Here is a 27,840-nt window from a genome sequence, read left to right as displayed (position 1 = left end):
ACAAAATGAATTCAACAATGAGTATTTCAAGTTTTTGCAACTTTTACTTTGCTAACTTAACTTATTCATAAAGATGATAATGAGCTTCTTTTACAGCCATTAAAAAGACAAAGACATTAAAAACAACATTCACAGAAAAATAAACATCAAACTAAATAAAATTATCACAAATAATGTCAAACACAAAACAACTTCCGGTGAATTTCCGCCTCCTGCTGGACTGGAGTGTTTAAAATACCAACATCTGATTAATCAGTCCTGCTGTTGATCAACTTAAAAATAATATTTTGTTGCATTATACAAGAAAATCTGAAGTGACCAGTGTTTTATTTCCATTGACATTTCCTAAATGTTCCTATAATTTGGAATCTTTATCTAATAAAGCAGCACACATTCAGACATCATTGAGAAATAAAAAAGTTTAAAATAAAGTTTAAAAGAATAGTTCACCCCAAAATGAAATGATCATAATTTACCCTAATCTTGTTCCAAACCTGCATGAGATTATCTCTTCTGTTGAATACAAAAGACAGACTTTTATCATTGCCACACATTTTATACAGAATTAACCATAATTCTCTTATTAAAGCTAATTCACTACAGTAGAAATTGTGAGCTGATAAAACGAGATATTGTATCACGATTTTAAAAATGGAGAATTTTATTCATACAAATAATCGAGTTATTTGACTTTCATCTAAATTATTATGGTTGTCAAACACAACTAATTCCATTATAAATTTCCTGACATAGTAATGTAGAAATAGGGCCGTTTAATTTAATTCCTAGCTCACACATACTGTTTCCCTTACAGATGATGGTAATGTACACAACACTTTAACCCAAGCAGTGTACATTTATCATACCAAATTCGCTACATATATTAGCGTGAGAATCTGGGCCCTTTAACTGATTACTGTTTATTTGTGCAGTGGAGAGCGCTGACGTTCATATGCATCGATGAAACCGTTTTCATTAGTGTTGACCCAGATCACAAATCAATGCTGTTGGTTGCTATTGTAGGGCTCACAGTTTAGGAGCGAGTTTGGTTATTAGCAATAATTAATAATTATCATAGATTTGAATCAATGTTAGTTTTTGTAATCCTTTAAATTAACAATCATCAAATTTAACAGAATATGGATTATTATCAAAGATAATAATTAATTATTAAAATTAATAAAATATTAATTAGGATTAATGTAGACGGGGCACCACCCTGGAATCAGGGACTAATAACCAGACCGTATAACAGTCTCAATGTTAGATTGTTCTCTTAGGAAAATTGATGTCTGTAGATCATCAAGATTAAAAAGGGAACAACGAAGGGGTGAATTCGAGCACTGGCATCCCCTGCCAGCATTTGACACATATGTATGCAAAACAAAACAAAATACTTCTCTTTTAATTATAACAAAGTTTATTGAAAATATAATATCAATTAATAATCAATACAATGCAGTCAATAAACTTCCGTCATTCAACGACAAACTAAACAGTGAGATGATTAGATATAGTAACCAAAATAAGCCTCTAACACATGAGAGGACGGTATGTGTGTGTGTGTATGTGTGTGTGTGAGGATTGACGCGCACAAATTGGCGGACGTGACTCTCATGGAGTGTACGTCAAGCGAGATTTCCGGCCAGAGAGTATGGCCATGAATGTGGGCGGAGTAAAGCCGGTTAATGCGTCTGCCCGTGTGCAGCGTGTCTTTCGCTTGTACGTCTTGTGTGTGTGTGTGTGTGTGTGTGCGTGTGTGGTTAGTACAACAGAGAGAGAGAAAGTGGCGGCGCCGAAGCCGGTTTCGCGATCGTGGGAGAGAAGGCAACTGTTATGGATAAACAGTTTGCCGGTCTCATCCGCGATGGCGTAAAAACACAACAGTCCAACGTAGTTGGATTACAACACAGAAAACTCTCTTTTGTTATAACAGTTTGTTACATCAATAGCTTGACTATTATTAGCAACAAATGAACGGACTTCGCTGTCCTTAAACTGTACAAACATTAAACTTCATCCACAAGAATAACACACCTAAATATCCTATCTCTGCCCAGACGTTAACCTCTTACTTGAATCGCTTGAGGGCGCATGTAGAACGTGTGTTCATCCGTCGATCGACTCCGACTCGGTTCCTTGATGCTCGGGTGAAGATGGGAGGCTGTTTTCTTGCTCTGTCAGTGGGCGGCTGCTGATTCTCGACAGCTGGTGGAGAAATCAGCGACGTTAACTTGACTGAAGAGGAAAGGGGATCCTTCTTCCTTCACTTCTGCAGACAAACGGATGAAGGTGCGGATTGCTTGGCGGTTTCCTTCGGATCCGTTAAAGTGTTCGGTGGAACACAATGTAATCTCAACTCGTCCAGCGAGATGGAGATTATATGGCCGCAGTTTCAAGTTGCACGTTACTTCCTTTTGCAACGAGGCAACACCTGAGAGCAGTGAAGACTGCGTCTATGCACGGCGAGCGAAGTCACTGGAAGCGAGGTACAGAACGATTTTCGCGGTATTTATACTCCTGATGACATCATAGTTGAGGTGCTTTCTGTTGAGTGCCTCATCCAATAGGAGTTGAGAGTTTGATCCTTTGGATTTTCAAGCAGTTGTAAAGTGAGCAAGGCGTCTTGGGATTTGTAGTCTGTTGTGTACTCCCTTTGTTTGATTTTGGCGCGGTTTTTATCAGTAAGATTTATGACTTTGTTTTTGTGGGCCTCAGTCAGGCTTTACAACTGTGTTAGGCCTGCCTTTGTCTTGTATCTGAATACATGAGGCCCTACACTATGGCGATGAAAGATCATGGGATGTCCTAAAGAAATTCCCTCCCCATTTTCAGAAATGAATTTCAGGCCCTGAGTGGTAAGGTTTCTCTCCAGTATGAATTCTCTCATGTGTTTTCAGGTGTTCTGACTTACTGAATGTCTTTCCACAGTGTGAGCACTTGTATGGTTTCTCTCCAGTATGAATTCTCTCGTGTGATTTCAGGTTTTGTGGCCGAGTGAAACTCTTTCCACAGTGTGAGCACTTGTATGGTTTCTCTCCTGTATGAAATATCTCATGTGTTTTCAGGTGTTCTGACTGAGTGAAACTCTTTCCACAGTGTGAGCACTTGTATGGTTTCTCTCCAGTATGAATTCTTTGGTGCTTTTTCAAGCTGCTGGCTGTAATAAAGAACTTCCCACATTCAAAGCACATATGAGCCGCCACACTGGTATGTATTTTCTGGTGCTCTTTAAAATAGAACTTGTGTGTAAAACTCTTTCCACAAAATGAACACTTGTAAGGCTTCTCATTTGTGTGAGTTTTCAGATGTCGTTTTAGGTACTGTGTCAGAACAAATGTTTTACCACACTTATCACATTCAAATGGCTTTTCTCCAGAGTGACAAAAGAGATGTCTCTTGAGACTGCCTGCATCTGCAAAACTCTTTCCACACTGATGGCATGTGTAAGGTTTCTCTCCAGTATGAACTCTCATGTGCTTATCAAGATAGCATTTAAATGAGAAACTCCTTCCACACTGATGGCATGTGTAAGGTCTCTCTCCAGTATGAACTCTCATGTGCTTATCAAGATAGCATTTAAATGAGAAACTCCTTCCACACTGATGGCACGTGTAAGGTCTCTCTCCAGTATGAACTCTCATGTGCTTATCAAGATAGCATTTAAATGAGAAACTCCTTCCACACTGATGGCATGTGTAAGGTCTCTCTCCAGTATGAACTCTAATGTGTGTATTAAGATTGCTTTTACATGTGAAACTCTTTCCACACTGATGGCACGTGTAAGGTCTCTCTCCAGTATGAACTCTCATGTGTATATTAAGATGGCTTTTATATGTGAAACATGTTCCACACTGAGAGCAGGTGAAAGATTTCTTGGCTGTTCTTTGAGGATTTTTAGGTGAGAAATTGTCTTCTGTCTTTGAGCCACTTAAATATTTTCCTCCAGTTATGAAACCATGTTGTTCCTCCTCCACTTCCTGCAGCTCTTCACATTCTTCTCTCACTTCCATCAGCTCTACAATAAACACAATAAGTTTTAATTAGTTAAAAAAAAAATTTACACTTTAATTTTGCAGAACAAAATTATGTTGTAAGGTGTCATTTAAGGTCAGATAAATATGCAATGAAATAACCCAATCTTCTGTGGTAAAAAAAAATGCATCTACTCAGGTGTCTTGCATCAAACAAATATCTTTATTCGCCAGCCCAGCACACCGCTAGGTGACGTAGTTTAGTGATAGCAAGTAAAGTTGATCCTTCACTGTTTCACCAGACTCACACACTTCAGTCGTCTACAATATTAGTTTCTCTTTTTTTGTTTAAAACGTCATTTGTATTTAAGGTTAGATAAACAGGGAGTTTTGATTCTGATTGCATAAGTTCATGCTTTGATGACAGGTGTTAGACATCCGGTGTGGCCAAATCATTTTCCACATTCACACGCAGTCATTTTCACTCACACTAGAGACCTGTTTTTACATTGTTGCATGATGTTTTTTCAGCAAATGAGCTCAACCTTGCTAACAGTGTCAAATTTGATATATAAAAGCACCTTGAGTTGACCTCGCAATTGCACAGATAATTACCCCGCAATGCTTGATGTCGGCCGGCAATACCATACCTGCAATGATGCGCAATTCCAGGAACAGAACCGAACAATGTTCTTGCATGCCGTGATGCCACGAGGGGGGAGTTTTAATCTTATGCAGTTTTATCATATCTAGCATACCCATCTCAATTGGTGAGCCATTTATTCAATATGTATATGATTAATGTAACGTGTTTAATGTAAGGGAGTTATTTTACAAAGATAATTGTGTTTTATATATATATATACACATATTTTAAAAATACCTTGTGTGAATGTTATCTATGGGTTAGAGAGGGGGTACGCAAAAGGATGTTGAATGTTTAGAGGGGTACACTATTGTAAAAAGTTTGTGAACCATTGCTCTACTTCACTGCTGTGTCACTTACTGACAAAGCAGCATATACCACCACCTACTCTATAGTGTTCAATGAATATTTAGGGATTTAATCTAAGCTGTGTGGCACTGAAATTAGATTGAGAGGAAATGTATTGTAGTTTAAGGGCATTTCACACCTTGCTCGTTTGGTGCCTTTGATTATCCATGCAGAATAATTGAAACAACATGATTTCAATCTTAATTCTGGAATTCCACAAAGTCATAAATGGAAAGACATTGGTCTTAGTCTAACATCTGGCCAATAAAACTAACAAAGAGACTTGTCTAGATCCCATATGACTTGAAAACCTCTCTGAAAAGAGGCCCTAAATTCAAAGATCGAAGCAATAAAAGACAGAACACACTTTTGGAGTTCCCGAGAGACTCGGGACACACAAGATTCTGTCCTCCGATATAAACCAGTTTGCTACACTTAGGCTCATCAGATTGCATTACATTGTTCAGCAAACAGCATCTTAAAAGGACATTCCTTAATCCAGAAATATCTCACAAAAGTCACAGTACTTCGCTGAATCAATCCTATAAAATATAAAATAAAATAAAATCCTATTAAATAAAAGACTAGGCACACAACGCCTAGTCTTGCTTGGTAATTCTGAAAATGGCTTTGAACTGTGGTAACTTGTATAACTGACAAATTAATGATTATAGCCTGATGTACCTCTTTAAAATGTGTGTAATGTTTCATCCATGTTGTATAACCAATTAATTTACCAGTATGATTTTGTAACCAGGTTTGTTCATGTTTTGTTAACTACACGTATAATATTCATGAAAAATATGTCATGTTTAGTATTTAAGCGTTCGCTGGCATATACAGAGAAAGCTGATCACAACGAATATCGTGTCTCAAGATATTCTCAAGATATAAATGTTCATGATTAAATATGCACTATTTTTGAGTGGGAGAACAAAAGGACCATAAATCAACTGTCAGAAAAGACAGCCCAGTTGACCATGTGACTCTGAAAAGTCACTTCTGATTGGCGCAGGACACCTTTGGGGATGCGGCCAATTTCAGTTCAAATGTTTCCAAACAGGAAGAACACGCTTTCTTCCCCTCATCTCTCTCGTCATCTCTCCTGCTCTGTGGACTGCTCAGACTTCGTTCTGACTCTTCCCTCGTGGTCTTCAAGGAGATCTCGTTGGAACCAGGTCCATGCCATGTGACGTCCCGAGAAAGCTCATCACTCTCTACGGTTCACACACCCATGAGAAGGACTCAATTCAAAGCCAAATCTCATCATTCATACGGACAATAACTTCGATCTTACAGAGGTCCAAAACATCGATGGAACAAACTTTCGACCAAGAACCAAGCAACACAAAGAACGCCAGGAAATACCACTACACACAAATACATCTCCAATATTGTGCTCAAAGTGCTGGTGTATTAGTTAGATAATTTGGGTAATAGATTAGATTTATGTTTAGAATAGCTTCAAAGCTGTACCTAAATACGTGTGATATTATTTTCAATAAGCCATGAGAATAATATCACTCCAATAAGTTAATTAATCATAATTCAATTATTAAAGCTAATTCCTTACAGTAGAAATTGTGAGTATTGGGAGAAATTGTTGATACGTTGCATTACGATTTTAATGGTGGAGAATTTATTCAGACAAATAATCTAGTTATTTTATATTTTTATCTCATTTATAATGGTTGTCGAACACGACTAATTCCATTACCTAATAATTTACAATAAGGACAGTTTAAATTAGTCAAATACCCTTACATATAATGGTGTGAGAATGAGGGCACTTTCAACTATTGCATTTTCTCCCTTGGTTCGGTTTTAGGCATATATGAACACGGCAATCGCGTTCGGATATGCACCAAAACAATCGGTCTGAGACCACCTGAATGAACGAGACGCTGAGAAAGTGAAATTGCTATTTAAATATGACAGGGCCAAAACTCGTAAGATATGGGAAACACAGTTGCAAACGGACTTTGCTTTTCCATTTGAAATTTGGCAGTCACTGTGCGAAAATGCAAACGGTAATGTGTGTTTGGATTATGTCACATTTTATGCGTCCACAAATTGAAAACGCAATTGCAAATACAATTTGCAATTCCTTTTAAATAATGTCCGGAATATCATTCCATAGTTAACCGAATGTCGACTATCCGTGAACATCGCTATTAGTTAGCTTGAAAAAATAATCTCTAGAGAAGAGAATATTTTAAATACCATTACTGTCAGAGATGCGATAATAGATGCAGAGTAGATACAACTAATTTCAGAGTATTTTAGCTGGTGGAAGCGCAATCTCCACGAAATGCAACGGAAACGAATACCAACTACTTTGTTCAGTAAACAATGTTCTCAAGTAGCCTAATAGTTCAAGTAAACAATCAATAATAAAGAAGAAAGAAATTACAAGCAACAGAACAAATAAAAACAATAGAAGAAAAGTCAAAATTAAGAAAAACTGTGCTTTAACAGTATCGAGTATTTAATAAACCCTCAGAAACTGAAAAAGTAAAAGTTTGTAATTAAGTGATTCTAAACTCAGCAAAAAAGAAATGTCCTCTCACTTTCAACTGCTTTTATTTTCAGGAAACTTAACATGTAAATATTTGTATGAACATAAAATGATTCAACAACAGTCAGTATCTGGTGTGGCCACCAGCTGCATGAAGTACTGCAGTGCATCTCCTCCTCGTGGACTGCACCAGATTTGCCAGTTCTTGCTGTAAGTTGTTACCCCACTCTTCCACCAAGGCACTTGGCCACATCTGCAGTCCTCATGCCTCCATACAGCATGCCTAAGGCAGTTTCACGCAGATGAGCAGGGACCGTGGAGATCTTTCCTTTGGTCAGTGGAAAGTTCTATTTAGTGTCCTAAGTTTTTATAACTGTGACTACCATCTGTAAGCTGTTAGTGTCTTATAGACCGTTCCATAAATGCATGTTCATTAATTGTTTATGGTTCATTGAACAAGCATGGAAACTTTGTTTAAACCCTTTACAATAAAGATTTGTACATTTATTTGGATTTTTATAAAATTATCTTTAAATTTCAGTGTCTTGAAAAAGGGACATTTCTTTTTTGCTAAGTTTACTAGTTTTTTTTTGGACCTGAAGAATGTCCCAAGGAGTGGTGACTGTGGTACAAGCAGAGGAATTGACTTTGGCCTCAGGGTGTGCATTATTTTTCAGTAATTTAATGGGCTGGAGTCAATTATTCCTCACTTAAATCAGTTTTTCACTAGATGATTTTTTGACATTAGTACTTTTAAACGGATTAAAATTATCTAAATATTTCTAAAAATTATCTATTATATAAAATAAGTGAAAACAGTGAGTGGTCTTTAACAGACTATGTTTATATTCATACCTAAAAAAAAATATATATATATATATATATATATTTATATTCAGAGCTCAATTATAATATTAAAACTCAACTGCCAAAATAAACCCCTCCCTTCAGTGCTCCTTTGGAAGCCCCCCCCCCCACATTCATGCAAGCGAGAAGGTTTTATGCTCACCAGCTCCAGACACTCATGTCTACTGCTACTAAATCTAACATCACAACAACAGCATATATGGGTTCAGTGAAACAAAGCAAAATTTATGTTACCCACCTATCGAAAAAAAAGAGCAACATCTGCATCCGTCTTCAAGCCTTTTACTCTCTGAGGTCTCTCCACTGCTGAAAAGCCTCGCCGATGTTAACGTGGCTCCTAGCCCTCGACTAATCATAATCCTTCTTTTTTAGTTTATACTCATCTGACCTTTTTCTCTTGGTCGGTTTCTCGGCCACTTGTCCTCCTTGGAGTTTAGAAAGATCACATCAGCCAGATTTGCCATCTAATTAATTTCCCTCTCGCTCTGCCCCCACTCCACATCCTGTGCACATGCAAGAACCACCCCCTGTTGCTGATTGGCTAGAGATATTTATAGAATTTGGCAAAAAGTTTATTGGATTAGAATCACTAAGTACACCTTCAAGATTCTTGTTATCTGTGATGTTTCTCTCTCTAGTCTCCCTTTTAACCTATTAATGAGATCGTTCAATGGTTGTCCTGTGATCAAACACAAGGAAACGCCCCTGATTTATACAATCAATACTGCATTTCATGATAATAATGATTTAGATATATTTACCCCAGTCACCATTCACAGTCAAAATTCAATTAGAATTTTTTTTCGAAACAATTTACGTAAATGGTGACACCTCAAAAACACACCTGAAGGAATAAAATCATCATCATCGCTCAGTTGTTCCTCCGCTGTGGTTTCATCATCATCATCACTCTGTTGTACCACAGCTGTGGTTTCTCCTCTCATCTTCATCAGGTTCCTGCAGTCCAGCAGCTTCACTGAACACATCTTCACTGGTGTCTGCAGCATCTGCTGTTCATCATCATCTTCATCAGTCTGTTGGTCTGCTGTTGTGTTTTCTCCTTTTATCTCCTGCTTCACTTCAATCTTCACTGATGTCTGCAGCATCTGCTGTTCATCATCATCTTCATCAGTCTGTTGTTCTTCTGTTGTGATTTCATCTTTCATCTCCTGCTTCACTTCAATCTTCACTGCTGTCTGCAGCATCTGCTGTTCTCCAGCATGAATCACATCCACCTGCTCTCTCATGATGAACATCTGAACACAAAAACATCATCATTATTTTCATTATTCATCAAACTCTAAAAGATTATTATATGTGATTATACAGAAGAACAGGTCTGTTAAACAAATGATATTTATTTTGGGGGTCTACTAAAAAAGCTTTATATACTTTAATGTTCAAAAAACACATTGTTTTTCATACTGCACATTTATTTTCCCTGCTCTTCATACTCTGGCTGAAATGCTATGATTTACCTCCTGTCTCTTTAAAGCCCCCCTTTCTGAAAAGCCCAGTCTGCTCTGATTGGTCAGCTGGCCTACTCTGTTGTGACTGGTCAACCGCGTAGAGCATGTGATGGAAATGTAACGGCCCTTACCATAAACGAGGTTCAGCTCCCGAGTCTTGCTGAGCAGCTGTAAACACTATTGTAACTATGGCACCAGTGGCGTCGATAATGAAAGTTTGGAAGAACAAGTTGATCGACCAGAAACACCTTCACAAGCACGACTTGAGCAGGACATTACACAGAGGTAAGTTTTACTTTTGTAGCTTTCTTACAAGTACACTATCGATGTGACCTGACAAAGATTCAAGTAAAAGACATGTAGTGCATCTAAATCAGTCATCTTTTTCTGAAATGGGTGTAGCCGAACCTTTTTCACCTGAGATATGAACGACGAACAGAGGCTTACTCACAGTTAGTGATCAAGTTAGCCGTGGACTACCATGAATAGCAAAACTATTTCAACACAATAACATTAGCTATCAGGTTAGCAGAGGCCTACAGCTGTGAACTGGGTGTACACCGTTGTTACAACACAAAACTCCTCATTTGAACTCTCGGTAGCAGATAAATCAACAAATAATCAAGCATACTTACAGGTTGTTATCGTGAAGTGCCAGATTGTCCCAAAATAGTGGGAACTGCACCATCTTTCTTGGGTAAAAGACAAAAAAAATCCAGCAAAATAAAAAAAATTAAATGTTGGCCCCCCGACCAAAGATTTTCCTAGTCGACTAGTAGTCGATAGTTTAAGCCATTAGTCAACTAGTCACACATTTATGATATTATTTTAATTACTTAAATATATATTTTGGGGGCATCAGAATGGTTTAAGTTCCAGGGCTGAGAAAGAATGTTATAAGTAACATTGTAATGTAGAACACTGTTAGCAAAGAAATACCAAACCATAATAACGAGCCTTTAAAATATTTATTTTACAAGCGCACGCATGAAGCGAGCAGCAGTGACACCGGCAAAAGATGTAATGATTATGTGTCAGGAAAACCAGCAAGGACACTGTCTGAACATATTGTTAATTTAGAGAAAAATGCACATTGGGGTTGTGCCGACAGTTTATGATCTCAGGAATCGACGATGGTCAGAGTGATCGCATATAGCTGATACCTTTGACTGTGTCAAGCTTCTTTTCCCATGAATTAAATTATTATTAGGCTATATAGTATATTTTTCAATATTCTAGTATGTTTTTATATCAAAGTACTTATATGAGTTTCCTGGCCTTTGTGTGACCCAGGAGAGAGCATATGAGGTTACTAAAAGTGTTGATGCTGCAGAGGCCACAAAGAGCACCCAGCTGTAACAAAATAATGAGGCTAAGGACCTTGAAGATAGACTAAAGCCAAGTTTCTACCAGTAAAAAGATATCAAAAGGCTCTGTGGACGATGGTTGCAAATAGTATCCATTGGTTACAAAAATAATGAAGGGGCACAGAAATTAGGTAATGCCAGATAACAAACTGTATAGAAGAGGAGGTTTTGGACTAAGAGAGTCAGAACGGACAGCTGACCGGTCTCATGTTTGTTGGTGTTCAATAAACTACAACTTTGGCATCTGGAACTCAAGACTCTGAATGTTTTCTTACAACTTAGAGAGATTCATTTTCCACGACAGCTATTATCAAATTAATATTACATATAATTTTCCAGTAGACACACACACTTAATGAAACACTCTTTATTATATTATTAAGAACAGATGACAGAAAAGAATCTATGCCCATGTCTGCTTGTATGGAGGTGTGCAGTCTTGTGGAACACCCGCCATGTAAAGGGTTCTTACTCTTTCTTTGTTTCTGTATTCTGATTTTTTTTGTTGCAAGAACAGTATCATCTATGAGAATGCTGTAAATGACCTCAGATATCTAAGTCAGGAGGTACGTTGAGATCAGTTCACTTCATTTCCACAGAGCAGTTCATTGTGAACGCAACTCTGCAGCCTGTAAAAAAATTACAAAATATATAAAATAATAATAAAAAAATAAAAGAAGTTCACCTCGAACCATGGTTTATATTTCAGTGATTATTATCATCATTATAATTATTATGTTTACATTTAGAATTTTTTTATGTCTTAATTTGTGTATGTCATTTTCCACATGCATGTTTAGACGGATTCTTCTTGCCTGATGGTAAATATATATATATATATATATTGAGTTTGATACATTTTAGGCACAGACTGAATTCCCTCTAAACAATCGAGTATTGAAAAATATCTTGTAGTTCGGTACCAAATTTTGATACCCAAGAGTTTCATCTCATCAACGTCAGCGATAAGCATGTAGCATGCTGGGTGTCTAAAAGTGCTGGTGATTGGCTGTGTTTAGACATCAAGGAAAAACAATATTTGTATGCCGGTTATGTCCGGAGATGCGGTTCACACATGAGGCTGTAGTGTGTATGCGTCTCAAACCCCATACATGTGAAAGATGTGGAAAAGATCAAAAGTGTGGCAAAATTTCATCAGGCTCGATGCCAACAGCACGTGATTCAATATTCGCGACAAGATAATTGCTGCCAAGACCGGCAACATGACAAATCTGATGAAACACTTGACAGTGCACGGAATAAACTTATGAGCAGAAAGTTGCTCCGTCTTCAACTGCAATAAGACCGAGCCGGCGCAGTCATCCTCTCATCGTCCTCATGCCACAGAGCTTCCTTCAACATGCCAACCACACGAGTCCTCCTCCAACATGCCCACCACCCGAGTCCTCCAAAACTACTGATGAATGCAGCGCCGCTATGACTGAGACTCCGACAGGTAAAGTTAATGTTTAGCAAACAAACCAACAAAATAATTCGGCTAACTTGTAGTGGTACATGCTTGTGTACATGTTAACTTAACGTTTCTGTGTGCAGTGACATAGTCCTATAAACTGGGACCTACGTAACATTAGATATTGTTTGGATGTATGGCTGTAGATAGCTAGCTAAATCAATGCTAAAAATGATTTAAGGTTGACAGTAACTGATCAAGTTTAACTCACATTAAACTAACAATCTTAATAAACCATATTTGTTATTAGGGCTGGCTGAATTAACAGTTTAGCTTTCTTGTTGTTGTTTTTTCCTCTTTACATTAATGTTATAGCTTCTGGCCCTGCCAACCCTTGCATGAGGAGACCAGAAGGATCAGGAGATTCTTTGAGTCTATAAAAAAAAAAGTCAACAAACTGAAAAAAATAAAACCAAAGTTTTTTTTAGGTAATGTGTAATGTACGTAATCTTGTTAAAATAGATTTCATAAAATTGGTTACGGAAAAAGTATCGTTTAGGAACCGGTATCGAAGTCAAGGTATCCGCATCACATTTTTTTTAATGATTATATATATATATATATATATATATATATATACACACACACTCACCTAAAGGATTATTAGGAACACCATACTAATACTGTGTTTGACCCCCTTTCGCCTTCAGAACTGCCTTAATTCTACGTGGCATTGGTTCAACAAGGTGCTGAAAGCATTCTTTAGAAATGTTGGCCCACACTGATAGGATAGCATCTTGCAGTTGATGGAGATTTGTGGGATGCACATCCAGGGCACGAAGCTCCCGTTCCACCACATCCCAAAGATGCTCTTTTGGGCTGAGATCTGGTGACTGTGGGGGCCATTTTAGTACAGTGAACTCATTGTCATGTTCAAGAAACCAATTTGAAATGATTCGAGCTTTGTGACATGGTGCATTATCCTGCTGGAAGTAGCCATCAGAGGATGGGTACATGGTGGCCATAAAGGGATGGACATGGTCAGAAACAATGCTCAGGTAGGCCGTGGCATTTAAACGATGCCCAATTGGCACTAAGGGGCCTAAAGTGTGCCAAGAAAACATCCCCCACACCATCACCACCAGCCTGCACAGTGGTAACAAGGCATGATGGATCCATGTTCTCATTCTGTTTACGCCAAATTCTGACTCTACCATCTGAATGTCTCAACAGAAATCGAGACTCATCAGACCAGGCAACATTTTTCCAGTCTTCAACTGTCCAATTTTGGTGAGCTCTTGCAAATTGTAGCCTCTTTTTCCTATTTGTAGTGGAGATGAGTGGTACCCGGTGGGGTCTTCTGCTGTTGTAGACCATCCGCCTCGTTGTAGACCATCCGCCTCAAGGTTGTGCGTGTTGTGGCTTCACAAATGCTTTGCTGCATACCTCGGTTGTAACGAGTGGTTATTTCAGGCAAAGTTGCTCTTCTATCAGCTTGAATCAGTCGGCCCATTCTCCTCTGACCTCTAGCATCAACAAGGCATTTTCACCCACAGGACTGCCGCATACTGGATGTTTTTCTCATTTCACACCATTCTTTGTAAACCCTAGAAATGGTTGTGCATGAAAATCCCAGTAACTGAGCAGATTGTGAAATACTCAGACCGGCCCGTCTGGCACCAACAACCATGCCACGCTGAAAATTGCTTAAATCACCTTTCTTTCCCATTCTGACATTCAGTTTGGAGTTCAGGAGATTGTCTTGACCAGGACCACACCCCTAAATCCATTGAAGCAACTGCCATGTGATTGGTTGATTAGATAATTGCATTAATGAGAAATTGAACAGGTGTTCCTAATAATCCTTTAGGTGAGTGTATATATATTATTGTTTTGATCACTTCATTATTTTAATTGCTTTTTCATTTAGTTTGGAGTGCAGTTTGAATTTAGAAATGTATTTGATTTAAGTTTTTTGTTTTTAAAAAAATTTATTTCATTTTCAATGTAAAATCACTAAAGCAAGAATATTCAATGGACATTTTACATGCGCAAAGAGCTATATTACACACTAAAGTAAAGGTAAAATCAACAAAACATTATAGGGCCTCTTTAAAAAAAAAAAAAATGTACATAGGTACAGGGTTTTTTTGTGGATATATGAGTTAATTAGACACAATTTTACAGGTAATAATCTTTAACACAAGTATGTTTAAATGACAGTTTCGGGTTATTGTTACAGTGAGATTGCTCCTCACTGTTAGGAAAGCATGATGCGGTTTTTAAAACGCATTAAAGAGCAAAAACCTAATTTCCAGTGGACTTTATTTAATGACATTTCCAGTGGACTTTATTTAATAATAGGGGTGCGCCTATCCGATATTCAGTCCGATACTGGCCAAAATCACTGGATCGGATATTGTAGGAGCCGGGGGAGTATATTCCGATCCGATACGTTCACGGACTTAAACTGTCATACAAATGCTTAACACCTGAGCAACATGCCGTGAAGAGAGATGAGCAGCATGCATCACGCAGGGTTGCCAGATTTTCACAACAAAATCCCACGCATTTACTGCTCAAAACTAGCCCTTTCAGGAGGAGGAAAAACTCGGACTTGGCAACACTGGTGTCACGTGAACAGTAGCTAGAACGTGAGTGATAGATAGGTGAGACCTGTCAGCACTATCAGCATGTCAGCTGTGTGGAGTTATTTTAAACTCAAGAAAAAAACAAAGCCGAGGGAAATTTATGTAACTTAAGCATTTTGAGAGGTGGTAGCAGCGTTGGAAACTTCAACACCAGGAACTTAAACACTTGTAGAAGCATCATGGAAAGGAGTATGCTGAATTTATCTAGGCAACGAGTGCCAAGAAGAAATGTGTGCCGCAACAACAAACATTGCTGGTAACAATTCAGAAGCGTGAAAAACTCCCCCCAAAAAGCAACAAAGCAAAGCGGGCGGTTTTTGGCAACAGCTGGATTGAGAGTGGAGTGCGCATGGTAGGAAGTTTAGTTGATTCCGGAAGCGATCCGGAAATGGAGGAAGAAGTGTCAGGCGTGGAGAATGGAGGTAATGAATGGAATGTAGTTGAAAATCGAAATAGAAAGAAAAACTGGGGTCAGATTTCGGATTCTGATAGTGAAAACGGAAGACATCAATTAAGAAGGAAAAAGGAGGAATACAAGGTAATGATAAAATTTGCATCCGAATTTGAATCTGCAATAAATCCGCTGAAATTAACTAAAGTGATTAATGACGAGATAGGGCAGATTGACAATGCAAAAATGTTGAGGGGTGGTAAATTGTTATTATTTTGTAAAGATAACAAGCAACAGAAAAAGGCACTAGGAATGAAGATGTTACTGGGGAAAAAAGTAAGTTCAATTCCAGAAGAGAAGAAATGGGTAAGAGGGGTAATAACATGAATTCTGATTGACATGACAACAGAAAGAATCAAAAAGAATATTTCGGGAGCAGAAGTGAAGTGAGAAGACTTCAGTATGTCAAAGACAAAGAAAGGAAGGATAGTCTATCTGTGATGATACATTTTGATGAGGATAAATTACCTGAAATTATATATTTAGGGTACATGAGCTATATGGTTAGACCCTATGTACCTCCCCCGTTAAGATGTTTTAAATGTCAAAGATTTGTTCATGTTGCAGCAGTTTGTAGAGGGAAGCAAAGATGTGCAAGATGTGGAGGAGAGCATGATTACGGTAAATGTGAACAAGGAGTAAATCCCAAATGTTGTAACTGTGGGGGAGAGCACAGCGCAGGGTACGGAGGATGCCAAGCGAGACAAAAAGTCTTGAAAGTACAAAATGTTAGAGTGGAAGATAGGTTAACATATGCTGAGGCCCTGAAGAGACTGGAACAGGAAACAAAAACAAAAGAAATTGAGAGAGTTGTACCTCAGAGAATGAATAAAGGCATAGAAGAGACTGAGAAGGATACACTGGAGATTGATAAAGTGTCTTTTGTAGCATTTATAGTTGAAGTGGTAAATTGCTCAGCACAAACGGAAAGTCGGACAGAGAGAATTAAAATCATAGTGAGAGCAGCAGAAAAGTATTTGGAAATAGAGGGAATCAATGTGGAGATGATAAATGAAAAACTAAAAGTACAGGTAGGAAACACCCAGACAACATGTGGTGGTTCATAATGGTGTTATTAATATTGCAATGGAACGCAAGAAGTTTGATTGCAAATGGACAGGCATTTAAGAACTTTATATTAAAACAAGAAAGATGCCCAGATATAATATGTGTTCAGGAGTCTTGGTTGAAATCATGTCTTAATTTTACATTAAAAGGATATATTGCAATACGTAGAGACAGACCAGGTGGAAATGGAGGGGGGATAGTAACTTTCATAAAACAAGATATAGGACACAGGATAGTTGAGATTAATCAGGAACATGAGGTAATGGTAGTTGAAATATGGGAAGGAACAGAAAGTATAAAAATAGTAAATCTTTATAATCCATGTAAGAAACTAAATATAGGAGATTTGGAAAAAATAGATGACAATGGTAAACAAAAGATGGTATGGTGTGGAGATTTTAATTCTCATAATACATTGTGGGGGAGTGAAAATACAGATCATAATGGATTGGTAGTGGAAGAAATGTTAGATTTAAGAGGATTAGTGTGTATAAATGATGGGTCAGGCACCAGAATTGATATAGGAAGTGGAAAGATGTCAGCTATCGATTTAACTTTGGTATCAGATAATTTAGCAAGGAAAAGTACTTGGAAAGTAATAACTCACAATAACATAGGTAGCGACCATTTTCCAATATTATGTAAAATAGGAATAGATATTCAAAAAGAAAAGGTAGAGAGAATACAAAGATGGGCATTTAACAAGGCAAATTGGGAGCAATTTAAGGAGATTTGTGAAGAATATTTGGAGGGGGTTTTGGGCGTAATAGAGGATGTAGATGAGTTGAATAAAAATATCTGTAATGCAATACGGAGAGCAGGAATAGGAAAATAGGAATCAGGGAATAGAAAAAAGGTGGTTCCTTGGTGGAATGAGGAATGTAGTGAGGCAGTTTATATAAGAAATAAAGCTCTTAGGAAAGTAAGAAGTATTAATTTTAATGATTTAATAAACTATAAAAAGGCACAAGCAAAAGTGAGGCGTGTAATAAGAATAGCAAAGAGGAAATATTGGAGGGAATTTTGTGAAAGTATTGGTGAAGATGTTAAAATAAACGAAATATGGGGGATGATTAGAAAGATGAGAGGAATTCAGAGATATAGTAGCATACCAGTTTTAACAGATAAAGAAAAATCAGCAGTTTCAGATAAAGAAAAAGTAGAAGTATTAGCAGAAACATTTATGAAGGTGCATAGTAATGATAATATTCCTGAGGAAATGAGAAAATATAGGAGACAACGCATTAGAGAAAACCCTAAAATGTTAGAAAAAAGAGGGCATTCGGGTAGTGTAATAGAGGCTGAGATTACAATGTATGAAATGAAGAGAGCACTCTCAGGGGTAAGGAAAACTTCTCCAGGAAAGGATGAAATTTGTGTAGATTTGATAAAAAATTTATCAGAAACATCATTAAAGATAATTCTTGGATTGTTTAATAAAGTATGGGAAACAGGGAATCTTCCTTCTGAGTGGAAACATGGGGTCATAGTGCCAATTGCTAAACCAGGGAAAGACAAAGCTCAACCAAGCAGCTATAGGCCAATAGCATTGACATCAAACTTATGTAAGCTTATGGAGAGAATGGTAATGTCAAGGTTAGTATATTTTATTGAGAAAAAGGCAAGGCAAGGCTATTTTCACAATACCAGAGTGGTTTTAGGAAGGGGCGCAGTACTATGGATTCTGTAGTAAGTCTGGAAGCAGCAATAAGGAAGGCTCAAGTAAATAAAGAGGTAGTATTTGGAGTGTTCTTCGATATAGAGAAGGCTTACGATATGTTGTGGAAAGAGGGTTTATTAATGAAACTTGATAAAATGGGAATTACAGGAAAGATGTATGATTGGATCAAGGATTTCTTATTGAATAGGACAATACAAGTTAGAATTGGGACAACATATTCTCAAATATACTCTATAGAAAATGGAACTCCCCAAGGTAGCGTATGTAGTCCAATACTTTTTAACATTATGATTAATGATATTTACACACAAATTGACACAGGAATAGGGAGATCACTGTATGCAGATGATGGCGCAATATGGAAAAGGGGAAGAAATGAAATATTTGTAGTTAAAAGTCTGCAGGGGGCAGTAAATAAAGTAGAAAACTGGGCAAATGAGTGGGGTTTCCGGTTCTCAATTGCAAAAACACAGGTAATATGTTTCACAAAAAGAAGAAAAAACATTAAAGTATAAAAATGTATGGTCAGGAATTGGAACAAGTTAAAATGTTAAGACTTTTAGGTATGTGGATGGACTCTAAATTAACATTTGGTATTCACATTCAAAAGCTTGTAGACAAATGTAAAAAAGGAATAAATGTAATGAAGTGCTTGGCTGGGGTTGAGTGGGGAGCAAGTAGACAGTCTTTAAGAAGAATATATAGCTCATTAATAAGACCGGCAATAGATTATGGTAGTTTGATATACTGTTCTGCATCAGAAACATGGCTCAAAAAGATCAAGGTAATTCAGACTCAAGCTCTAAGGATCAGCTGTGGAGCATTTAGAACATCTCCAGTACCATCAATCCAAGTAGAGATGGGAGAAATGCCACTAGAAGTCCGTAGGAGAAAGCTAAGAAAGAGATACTGGTTTAATATAAAAGGACATGATGAAAGACACCCAGTTAAAAAGGTACTGGGAAACTGTTGGGAGTATGAGTATGGGAGAATAAATAGTTTTGGCTGGGTAGCAAATCAGGAGGCACAGGAAATGGGTATAACCGAGATTTTATAATTTTATCTATACCCCCTTGGTTATATCCAATGCCAGAAATAGACTTATTCATACACAAGGAGATACACAAGAAAGAACATAATTTGCCATTAAAAGTAATCGTTCAACAATACATAAATCAAACATACAACAACATGACTCAAATATTCACAGATGGATCAAAAGATCCAAAAACAGGTAGAGCAGCCGCTGCAGTATATATTCCTCAGTACAATATTAAAATATCAAAAAGAGTAACCGATCATATATTTGTTTTTACAACAGAACTGATAGCCATATCATTAGCCTTACAATGGATAGAAGAAAAGCAGCCTAATAGTAGTGTGATATGTACAGACTCACAATCAGCTTTGCAAAGTTTAGAAAGTGGAACATCTTTAGCAAGACAAGATATTTTAAATGAAATATTACAGAAATTATATAGCATAAAGCACGTAGGTGTAAGGGTGAGTTTTTGTGGGTGCCAGCCCATGTCGGAGTAAAGGGGAATGAGGAAGTTGATAAACTGGCAAAGAAGTCATTGCAAGATCCTGAGATCAACATTAGAGTAAAGATGAGTAAAGTGGAAATGAAGGGGCTGATTGGGACTGAAGTAAAAAAGAGGTGGCAGAGGATATGGGACAATGAAACAAGAGGAAGACATCTGTATAGTATAAGAAATGTGGGGGTGGAAAGAACAACTGTTAATAATAGGAAAAAGGATATGATAATGACAAGATTACGTATTGGACACACAACATTAAATCAAAGTTTACATAAAATAGGTAAACATGAAAGTGGTAATTGTGATAAATGTGGAGATCCAGAAACAGTAAATCATATATTACTATAATGTATAGCATACAATAGAGAAAGACTTGAATTAATCCAGTCACTAAAGGATAGGGGTGTAAGCAATTACTCACTTAAGGAAATATTAGGAGAAGGAACAGATTATATAATAGATGAGAATGTATTAACATTTTTAAATGATACTGATCTGGTAAAAAAGATAATTATATATATATATATAGATATATTTTATAAACAAGTGTATTCCACCAAGTAGTGCTCCATACTCCAATCCAGTAGGTGGCGGACAATGCACCTTTAAGTTGGTTTGCCAACCGCCATTTAAATAGAAGAAGAAGAAGAATAAGAACAAAGCAAAGCTGATAACGGAGAAAGTGACTGACTTTATTGTGCTGGATGACCAACCCCATTCTGTTGTTGAGAATATGGGTTTTCGATGCTTTATGGAGTATTTGGACCGGCATCTCCGACACGGCTGTCCCAAATAAGTACAAGGAAGTGTGCGAATTCATTTTGAGATGTTTAGGAAATGTTGCCATGATTAGCTTCACAACTGACATCTGGAGCTCAGACGTGTGTCCTATGTCATTACTAAGCCTGACTGCACAGTGGATAGACTCAAGCTTTAATTTGCAAAACTTTGTTCTACTGTACATTTTATAATGGAGATACTATTATTTGTTTTATGTTTTTATTGATTTTATTTACGTTATGGTTTACAATAGAGGTATGACTACATTGAGTGTTGAGATACATCCAGTATTTGACTGGAATTATAATTCTTTAAATATGCATTTTAACTTTCATTTTGAATATTTGAATTGTGCTGACTAATTAAAAATGCTGCAACAAGTTCAGTTTGGAAAATTTTAATAAAAGTGAAGCAGCAGTATTGCACAACGGAGTCATGTTGTGGGCTACTTTATGTCTTCCTTTAGTGGAGTAGAACCTTTGTTGCACTGTTTAAGCATGATGCTTTTTAGATGGATAGGTTAAGCAAAGTGCATTCTACAAATGTGTTATTAACAGCTTAATTGTTTAAGATGGTAGTCTGAGTTTGAAGTTATTTACATGATCTGCTGCCGTATTATTTGAACTTTAATAAATCTAGAACTGCATTTAAGATTTAACGCCGGGGTGTTTCCTTTAAAGAGCTCCAGAGAGAGTGTTTCTGAATGTACTTTTTGTATATATATAATTCCTAGACACTTTGCAATCCACGTCACCTGAAGCTGTTTGGAAAGTTTGGAGTGCATCTGGACTGTGATCTGTGTAATTCTTCCTCTCATCAGTCAAAACTTCATTTTGCGCTAACTGCAGTGCTGCTCTCACGCGCCATCATTAGTTTAATGTGATCTCATGTTACGTTAAATGAGAACGAACCACGTTGTCGACTAAACGTTTCAGCCCTACATGTGACCAGTAACAAAACAAACTACATCAAACGATAATGAGCTTCTTTTAAAGTCATTAAAACACCAAAGAGATAAAAACGACATGCACAGAAAAATCTAAATCTGTCAATGTAAAACACACAAAACACGTACCGATTTTAGCGCTCAAACGGTGTTGTGGATCTCAGGTCTTCTTCTTCTTCTTGTGTTTTCTGCAACTTCTGGTGAATTTCCGCCTCCTGCTGGACTGGAGTGTTGATGCGTCGAAATAGTTGAAAAGCGACTGAGAGAGGAGTTGAACATCCCGAAGGAAACTAACTCTTAAAGGGGCAGGAGTGACATTTCCAATACCTTTATTTTTACAGCAAATAGACTTATAGCAGATATTTAATAATAAAACAAAGATGATGATGCAAAAACAAGTCAACAGGTGATTCAATATGCAATTGTATCCCCTTTTCTCCCCAATTTGACATGCCCAATTCCCAACACTCTTTAAAGGGTAACTAAACACCTGCTCAGAGTCTGACTCCACCCACTAGAAATATTTGAAAATGCTGGAAAAGTGGGCAGATCTTTCGGCGGGGATAGAGGGAACGAACCGAGTGCGGGGCTGAGCGGGGGGCACCTGAGACTCATAGTGACGGATTAATTGACAGCTGCTGTCAGACTCTATGTTATTATTATTCCTCACACGGTCGCAAGACGACATGTACATGAATCTGGCGTGGTGAGCTGGGACCTGCTTACGTCAGCTGTCACCGCTTACGTCACGAAGTACCGCAAACAGCCAATAGGAAAATTCAACTGCAGTAGCCACCGTTCAACCTGAAGAGGGCAGCACTCAGACGTTTTTACACTATATATTGTAGAATTAAAACACTTTATACACAAATGTCAAAAAAATTACTTGAATCAATGACCAGTACTAATAAAGCCCCATTCTTACAGATCATTAACTAAAAAAAGTTGGTTTAGGGTTTAGTTACCCTTTAATGGTGTCACAATTACACGCCTCAATCCGGGTGATGAACCTCAGTTGCCTCCGCTTCTGAGAAAATCAACTACCGGTCCTGGAACCAGTTTTGAAGTGGGAAGGCCACAAACTGAGCTGATTGTGATGTCATCACAACAACATTCCACAGTCAATATGTCCAATTTATAATATAGAAATAACAGTGAAGTCAATGTGCCACAATATTGCTATATCCAAACAATTATTTAATAGGAAATCATCTCATTTCAGTGAGTAAACATTGCTCATATAATCACCGATTTTATATCTGAAATCTGCATGCATATCCCTTCATTTATTAGAAGGGCTAAATATAAAAACACAAAGCCCTGTCTTCAGAGTGAAGAGTGTGGGGCACTTTCCAATGTGTTCTGCATTAAAAAAATGTACAGTATTAAAACCTTCCCATTAAAAGTTAAAGCACAATGTACACAGTTTGTTCACTTTTGAATGCAAATCTGCGGCGTGAGACTGGAAATGCTGGAGTAAAGAAGATTTGTGAGGTTAAAAAGTATAATATTGTGTGTGATATGATCAGTGGAAACAGGACGCACCTGAGCTCAATTGTGAGTGTCAAGCTGTGAATTCTTATGTACGTGTGATTTTTTTTTTTTCGTGTTTTATTTGTATTAAATTTGCAAAGATTTCAAACAAACTCCTTTCACATTGTCATTATGTGGTATTGTTTGTAGAATTTTGAGGAAAATAATGATTTTAATCCATTTTGGAATAAGGCTGTAACATAACAAAATGTGGAAAAAGTGAAGCGCTGTGAATACTTTATGGATGCATTGTACTTTTGAGACAGCATGATACATTTTCGAGTAATAAATTAAGATAACACTTCAGAAAAGGGAGTATAAGTTCTTGTTAATTTCAATCACATTTGACATTTAATTACATCTCAAGTATTCTATAAACAAATTAATCTTCATTGTGACTGAATCTGTCCAAAGTGGGCTCACATTGACTTTCTTAATAAAAGAGTTGTTAAAAAAGATGAAGAAATGGAGTCACCTCCTCCTCTATGTCGCTGCCTTAATTTTGTAAGCTGTTAATTTATTAGCCAAAATATTTGGAAACATATGAATGAGATAAAGTTTCAGTAACAACATACGTAATGTACGGATCATGCAATTTTGTAATTATTGAAAATGTTCATATTGAAATAATTGTTTAAATAACATAAAAAGGATGGCACGGCCATTTTATAAAGTTAGAATAGAAAGAATTGCCCTTGTAAAGGTAAAAAAATCAGAAAGGAAATCAAATATTGCTCCTTTATGGAAAAGTTGATTTCGGACCCTGGTTCTCTGAATGACACAGGAATTGAGAAAAGTGACTTGGTCTTGGAAAATGTCTCAAAGTGAACGGTCGTACAGATGTAGGTACACTTGCACCAGCTTGCTAATAACTCTGCACATCAATGTGTGCATGTTGACTGATTTTGACTCACTGAACAACATAAAAATTACCCATCAGCCTCAAGGTAGCTGGAGCTCCAGGTCACACCTACCAATGACGTGGACCAAATGGCAGTAAGGTGGTTTAGCAGCGCTCCCGTTCGTTCATTAATTTCGTAAGTAGTATATTGAGGCCTTAGGGAATTCCCCCCTTACCCATTTTCAGAAATGAATTTCAGGCCCTGAGTGGTATGGTGTCTCTCATGTGTTTTCAGGATTTCTGACTGAGTGAAACTCTTTCCACGGTGTGAGCAATTGAATGGTTTCTCTCCTGTATGAATTCTCTCATGTGATTTCAGGTTTACTGACTGAGTGAAACTCTTTCAACAATATGAGCACTTGTAAGGTTATTCTCCAGTATGAATTCTCTCATGTGTTTTCAGGTTTACTGACCGAGTGAAACTCTTTCCACAATATGAGCACTTGTATGGTTTCTCTCCAGTATGAATACTTTGGTGTAGTTTCAAGTTGCCAGCTGTAATAAAGATCTTCCCACATTCAAAGCACATATGAGCCGCCACACCGGTATGTATTTTTTGGTGCTGTTTCAAATAGAACAGGCGTGTAAAACTCTTTCCACAAAATGAACACTTGTAAGGCTTCTCATTTCTGTGAATTTTCAGATGTTGTTTTAGGTACTGTGCCAGAACAAATGTTTTACCACACTGATCACATTTAAATGACTTTTCTCCAGAGTGACAAAAGAGATGACTCTTGAGACTGGGTGCATATGCAAAACTTTTTCCACACTGATGGCACGTGTAAGGTCTCTCTCCAATATGAACTGTCATGTGTATATTAAGTTTGCTTTTACATGGGAAACATGTTCCACACTGAGAGCAGGTGAAAGATTTCTTGGCTGATCTTCGAGGCTTTTTAGGTGAGAAATTGTCTTCTGTCTTAGAGCCGCTTAAAGATTTTTCTCCAGTTATGAAACCATGTTGTTGTTCCTCCTCCACTTCCTTCAGCTCTTCACATTCTTCTCTCACTTCCATCAACTCTACAATAAACAAAATTAGTTGACAAAAATCAATTAAATAGTGAAACATTTAAATATATTTTGAATAAAGAAAAATGTAACCCAAATTTAATTGCAGAACATGACAAATGTCCAGTATATATTTGTGATTTTTGCGGTGCAAAAGGTTTATATTCATACAGGGTTCCTTCAGGTTTAATAAACCAAATACAGAAACTTTAGGAAAAAATTAAAGAACACAATATGCCAATATGTTCTCTAAATGTAAATGTCTAGGGAGCACATGAAGAGTCATATTTTTAGCAACACTTTGAAGTTTAAAAATGCAACTTTCAATAGATCTCCGTTACTTTTGAACTCTATTAAAAAAGTATATTAAAGCTTGAATACCTCTGCTCCCAACCAGCAGAATGTGGAAATAACTTTTACCTTCTGATCAGACACATTTTATCAGCTATATTCCTCTACTTGAGGAACCTGTTGTGTTTTCTCTCTTGGTTCGGTTCGTTTAGGCTTATATGAACACGGCAATCACACTCGGATCTGCACCAAAACAATCAGCCCGAGATCGACTGAATGAGGTGGTCTCGGACCAAAAGCAAACAAACTTGCTTGGTTCACTTATGTTGAGAATGCAATCCGATCCTACAGACCGAAGAACCAAACAATACTCCCATAAAAACCATGAACATTACTGATAGATTATTGGAGAAGACATTTGTAGGTTAGCACCTCACAGTAATTCATCGTAAAATCCTGTAAATAGCCTAGAATAGCCTAGGAAATGTTTTATGATTCCTGAGGTAATTTTAGTGCGATCACTTCTCTCAGATAGCAGCAGGATACAGGTAGGCTGACGTCAGCAACTTTGAAGGATAAAAATAACCGTGCTGCAAATGACACAGTTTTGGCCCATTTTGAAATGTTGCTTTGTGAAAGTGAACCGAACTAAGAAGAATATGCAATATTGTAACAATTGTAGCTCCCATTTCAGAACAAACCAAATGAGCTAAAGGTCAATTTACACACATGATCCTGTGCAGAAGTTTACAATACATTAGTTCTTAATATGGTGTGTTGCTTTCTTGATGATCAATGACTGTTTGTGTAATAATTGTTCATGAGTCCCTGCTTTATCCTGAGCAGTGAAGATGTCCACTTTCTTAAGAAAAAACCCCACAACTGAGGGACTCAAACACAACCATTACAAAAAGTGCAAACAATTACTGATGTTCAAGAAGGCAACACAAGAAGAACCAAAGAGATGAAAACTTCTGAGCAGGATGATTTGTGAAAGTAAGAGTAAATTACATAAACATAAACATATATATAATATTTTTTTGTATACATTCTGAAAGGGATGTGAAAACTTCTAAAACAAAAGGGGAGTGCAAACTTCTGCACTTAACTGTATAATCCATGTAGTTTGTGAAAATGTATATTTAACATTATGTTTTTCTGGATTTAACCACATTGGTTTTTTAATGTAAAAATTCCACGTAGCCTATTCTATCCATATGATGTCATATTGCACGTGTAATTATGAAATGACTTGTTGTGAGAAATATAAATTGTACATGCTGTCTTTAGTTTGACATCTAACTCTGTATGTATGTGTGCTAACCACAGAAGCACACCACACGTGAGCTAAATATCTGACGAGGTGGCGAAATGGGCAGCGAAAGAGGTAATAAATAGCCCATACGGAACAGAGGAGGGAGAAGTGCAACTTATGGCCAGCACGCCAACTCAAGATCTAGACATAAAGGTGTTGCAAGCGAATCCCACAGACACAGACTTCGCTCACTGGTCAGACCAGGAAGTTCAGGACAGTCCAGACGGACTTCTGAGAGACAAGCAAGGCCAGCTGGCCTTGCCAAAAACCGCTATAGTAATACTATGCAGACATTATCATGGCCTTTCTCATGTGTCAAACAGAAAGTAATCGATTCCATCAATCAAAATTAATGCATACACGTCGTCAGAGCAACTGTCCACACAATATTAGACTCATGTTTGACATGCGCTCGAGACCACCAAGACAAACCAGCATCACATGAAAGCTTACAACATCCTGAGGCACCGTTTCAACATCTACAAATTGATTTCACTCACATGCCAGCATGCAGAAATCTGAAATTACTCCTTGTAATAGTTGACAGATTTTCAAAATGGACAGAAGCATTCCCATGTGCTAGGGAAAATTCTAAAACGGTGGTAAAAGTATTGGCAAAGGAAATAATTCCTCGATTTGGTATACCAACAGTGATAGAGTGACAATGGTACACCATTTGAGTCAAAGGTGACAGCTCCTAGCAAAGGACCTCAACATTAATTGGCATTTTTAACATTCCATACCACCCCCAGTCAGCGGGTGTGGCAGAACGAACAAACCGTACATTAAAAGAAATGTTGAACAAAGCATGTACGGAAACAGGTAGGACTTGGGTAGATGTGCTTCCTGCCATTATTACTGAACTCAGGATGACACTATCAAGTGTCCCCATTTGAAATACTAATGGGTAGACCTTTCCCGACTCCGTGGGTCAAAGGTCATGCTGGCTTATTGACAACAAAGGTTGTGAACTACATGAGATTTTACTTTGTTATAGAAGTTACCAGTGTAATTACTGAAATGTTCTTTTCATGTATTCTTTAATGTCTGTATCTGATATCTGAATGCAGTAAC

The 27,840-nt window shown here is 37.4% G+C and overlaps 2 protein-coding genes across 6 annotated transcripts in view; one reads left to right on the top strand and one right to left on the bottom strand.

Annotated features, from left to right (window-relative positions):
• LOC127625016 (zinc finger protein 501-like) overlaps positions 1-27,840 on the top strand; it is a 617,707-nt gene that overhangs the window by 384,546 nt on the left and 205,321 nt on the right. The window lies entirely within an intron of this gene.
• LOC127624989 (gastrula zinc finger protein XlCGF57.1-like) overlaps positions 57-27,840 on the bottom strand; it is a 112,290-nt gene continuing 84,506 nt past the window's right edge. For 3 of the 4 annotated variants that reach the window (XM_052099995.1, XM_052099996.1, XM_052099994.1), the window contains exons 2-3: positions 9,198-9,609; positions 57-4,018 (exon numbers count right to left, since the gene is read on the bottom strand). In XM_052099995.1, the coding sequence (XP_051955955.1) occupies positions 2,832-4,018; positions 9,198-9,609 (1,599 nt within the window). In that variant the 3' untranslated portion in view covers positions 57-2,831. Of the gene's footprint in view, positions 4,019-9,197; positions 9,610-21,847; positions 21,899-27,840 lie in introns of those variants that run through there. The other variant, XM_052099993.1, reaches the window with a different exon arrangement.

The sequence above is a fragment of the Xyrauchen texanus genome, chromosome 31 (assembly GCF_025860055.1).
Source record: "Xyrauchen texanus isolate HMW12.3.18 chromosome 31, RBS_HiC_50CHRs, whole genome shotgun sequence".
Classification (NCBI taxonomy): domain Eukaryota; kingdom Metazoa; phylum Chordata; class Actinopteri; order Cypriniformes; family Catostomidae; genus Xyrauchen; species Xyrauchen texanus.
The sequence above is the reverse complement of the archived record's forward strand: the minus strand, read 5'-3'. Positions and strand labels throughout refer to the sequence as shown.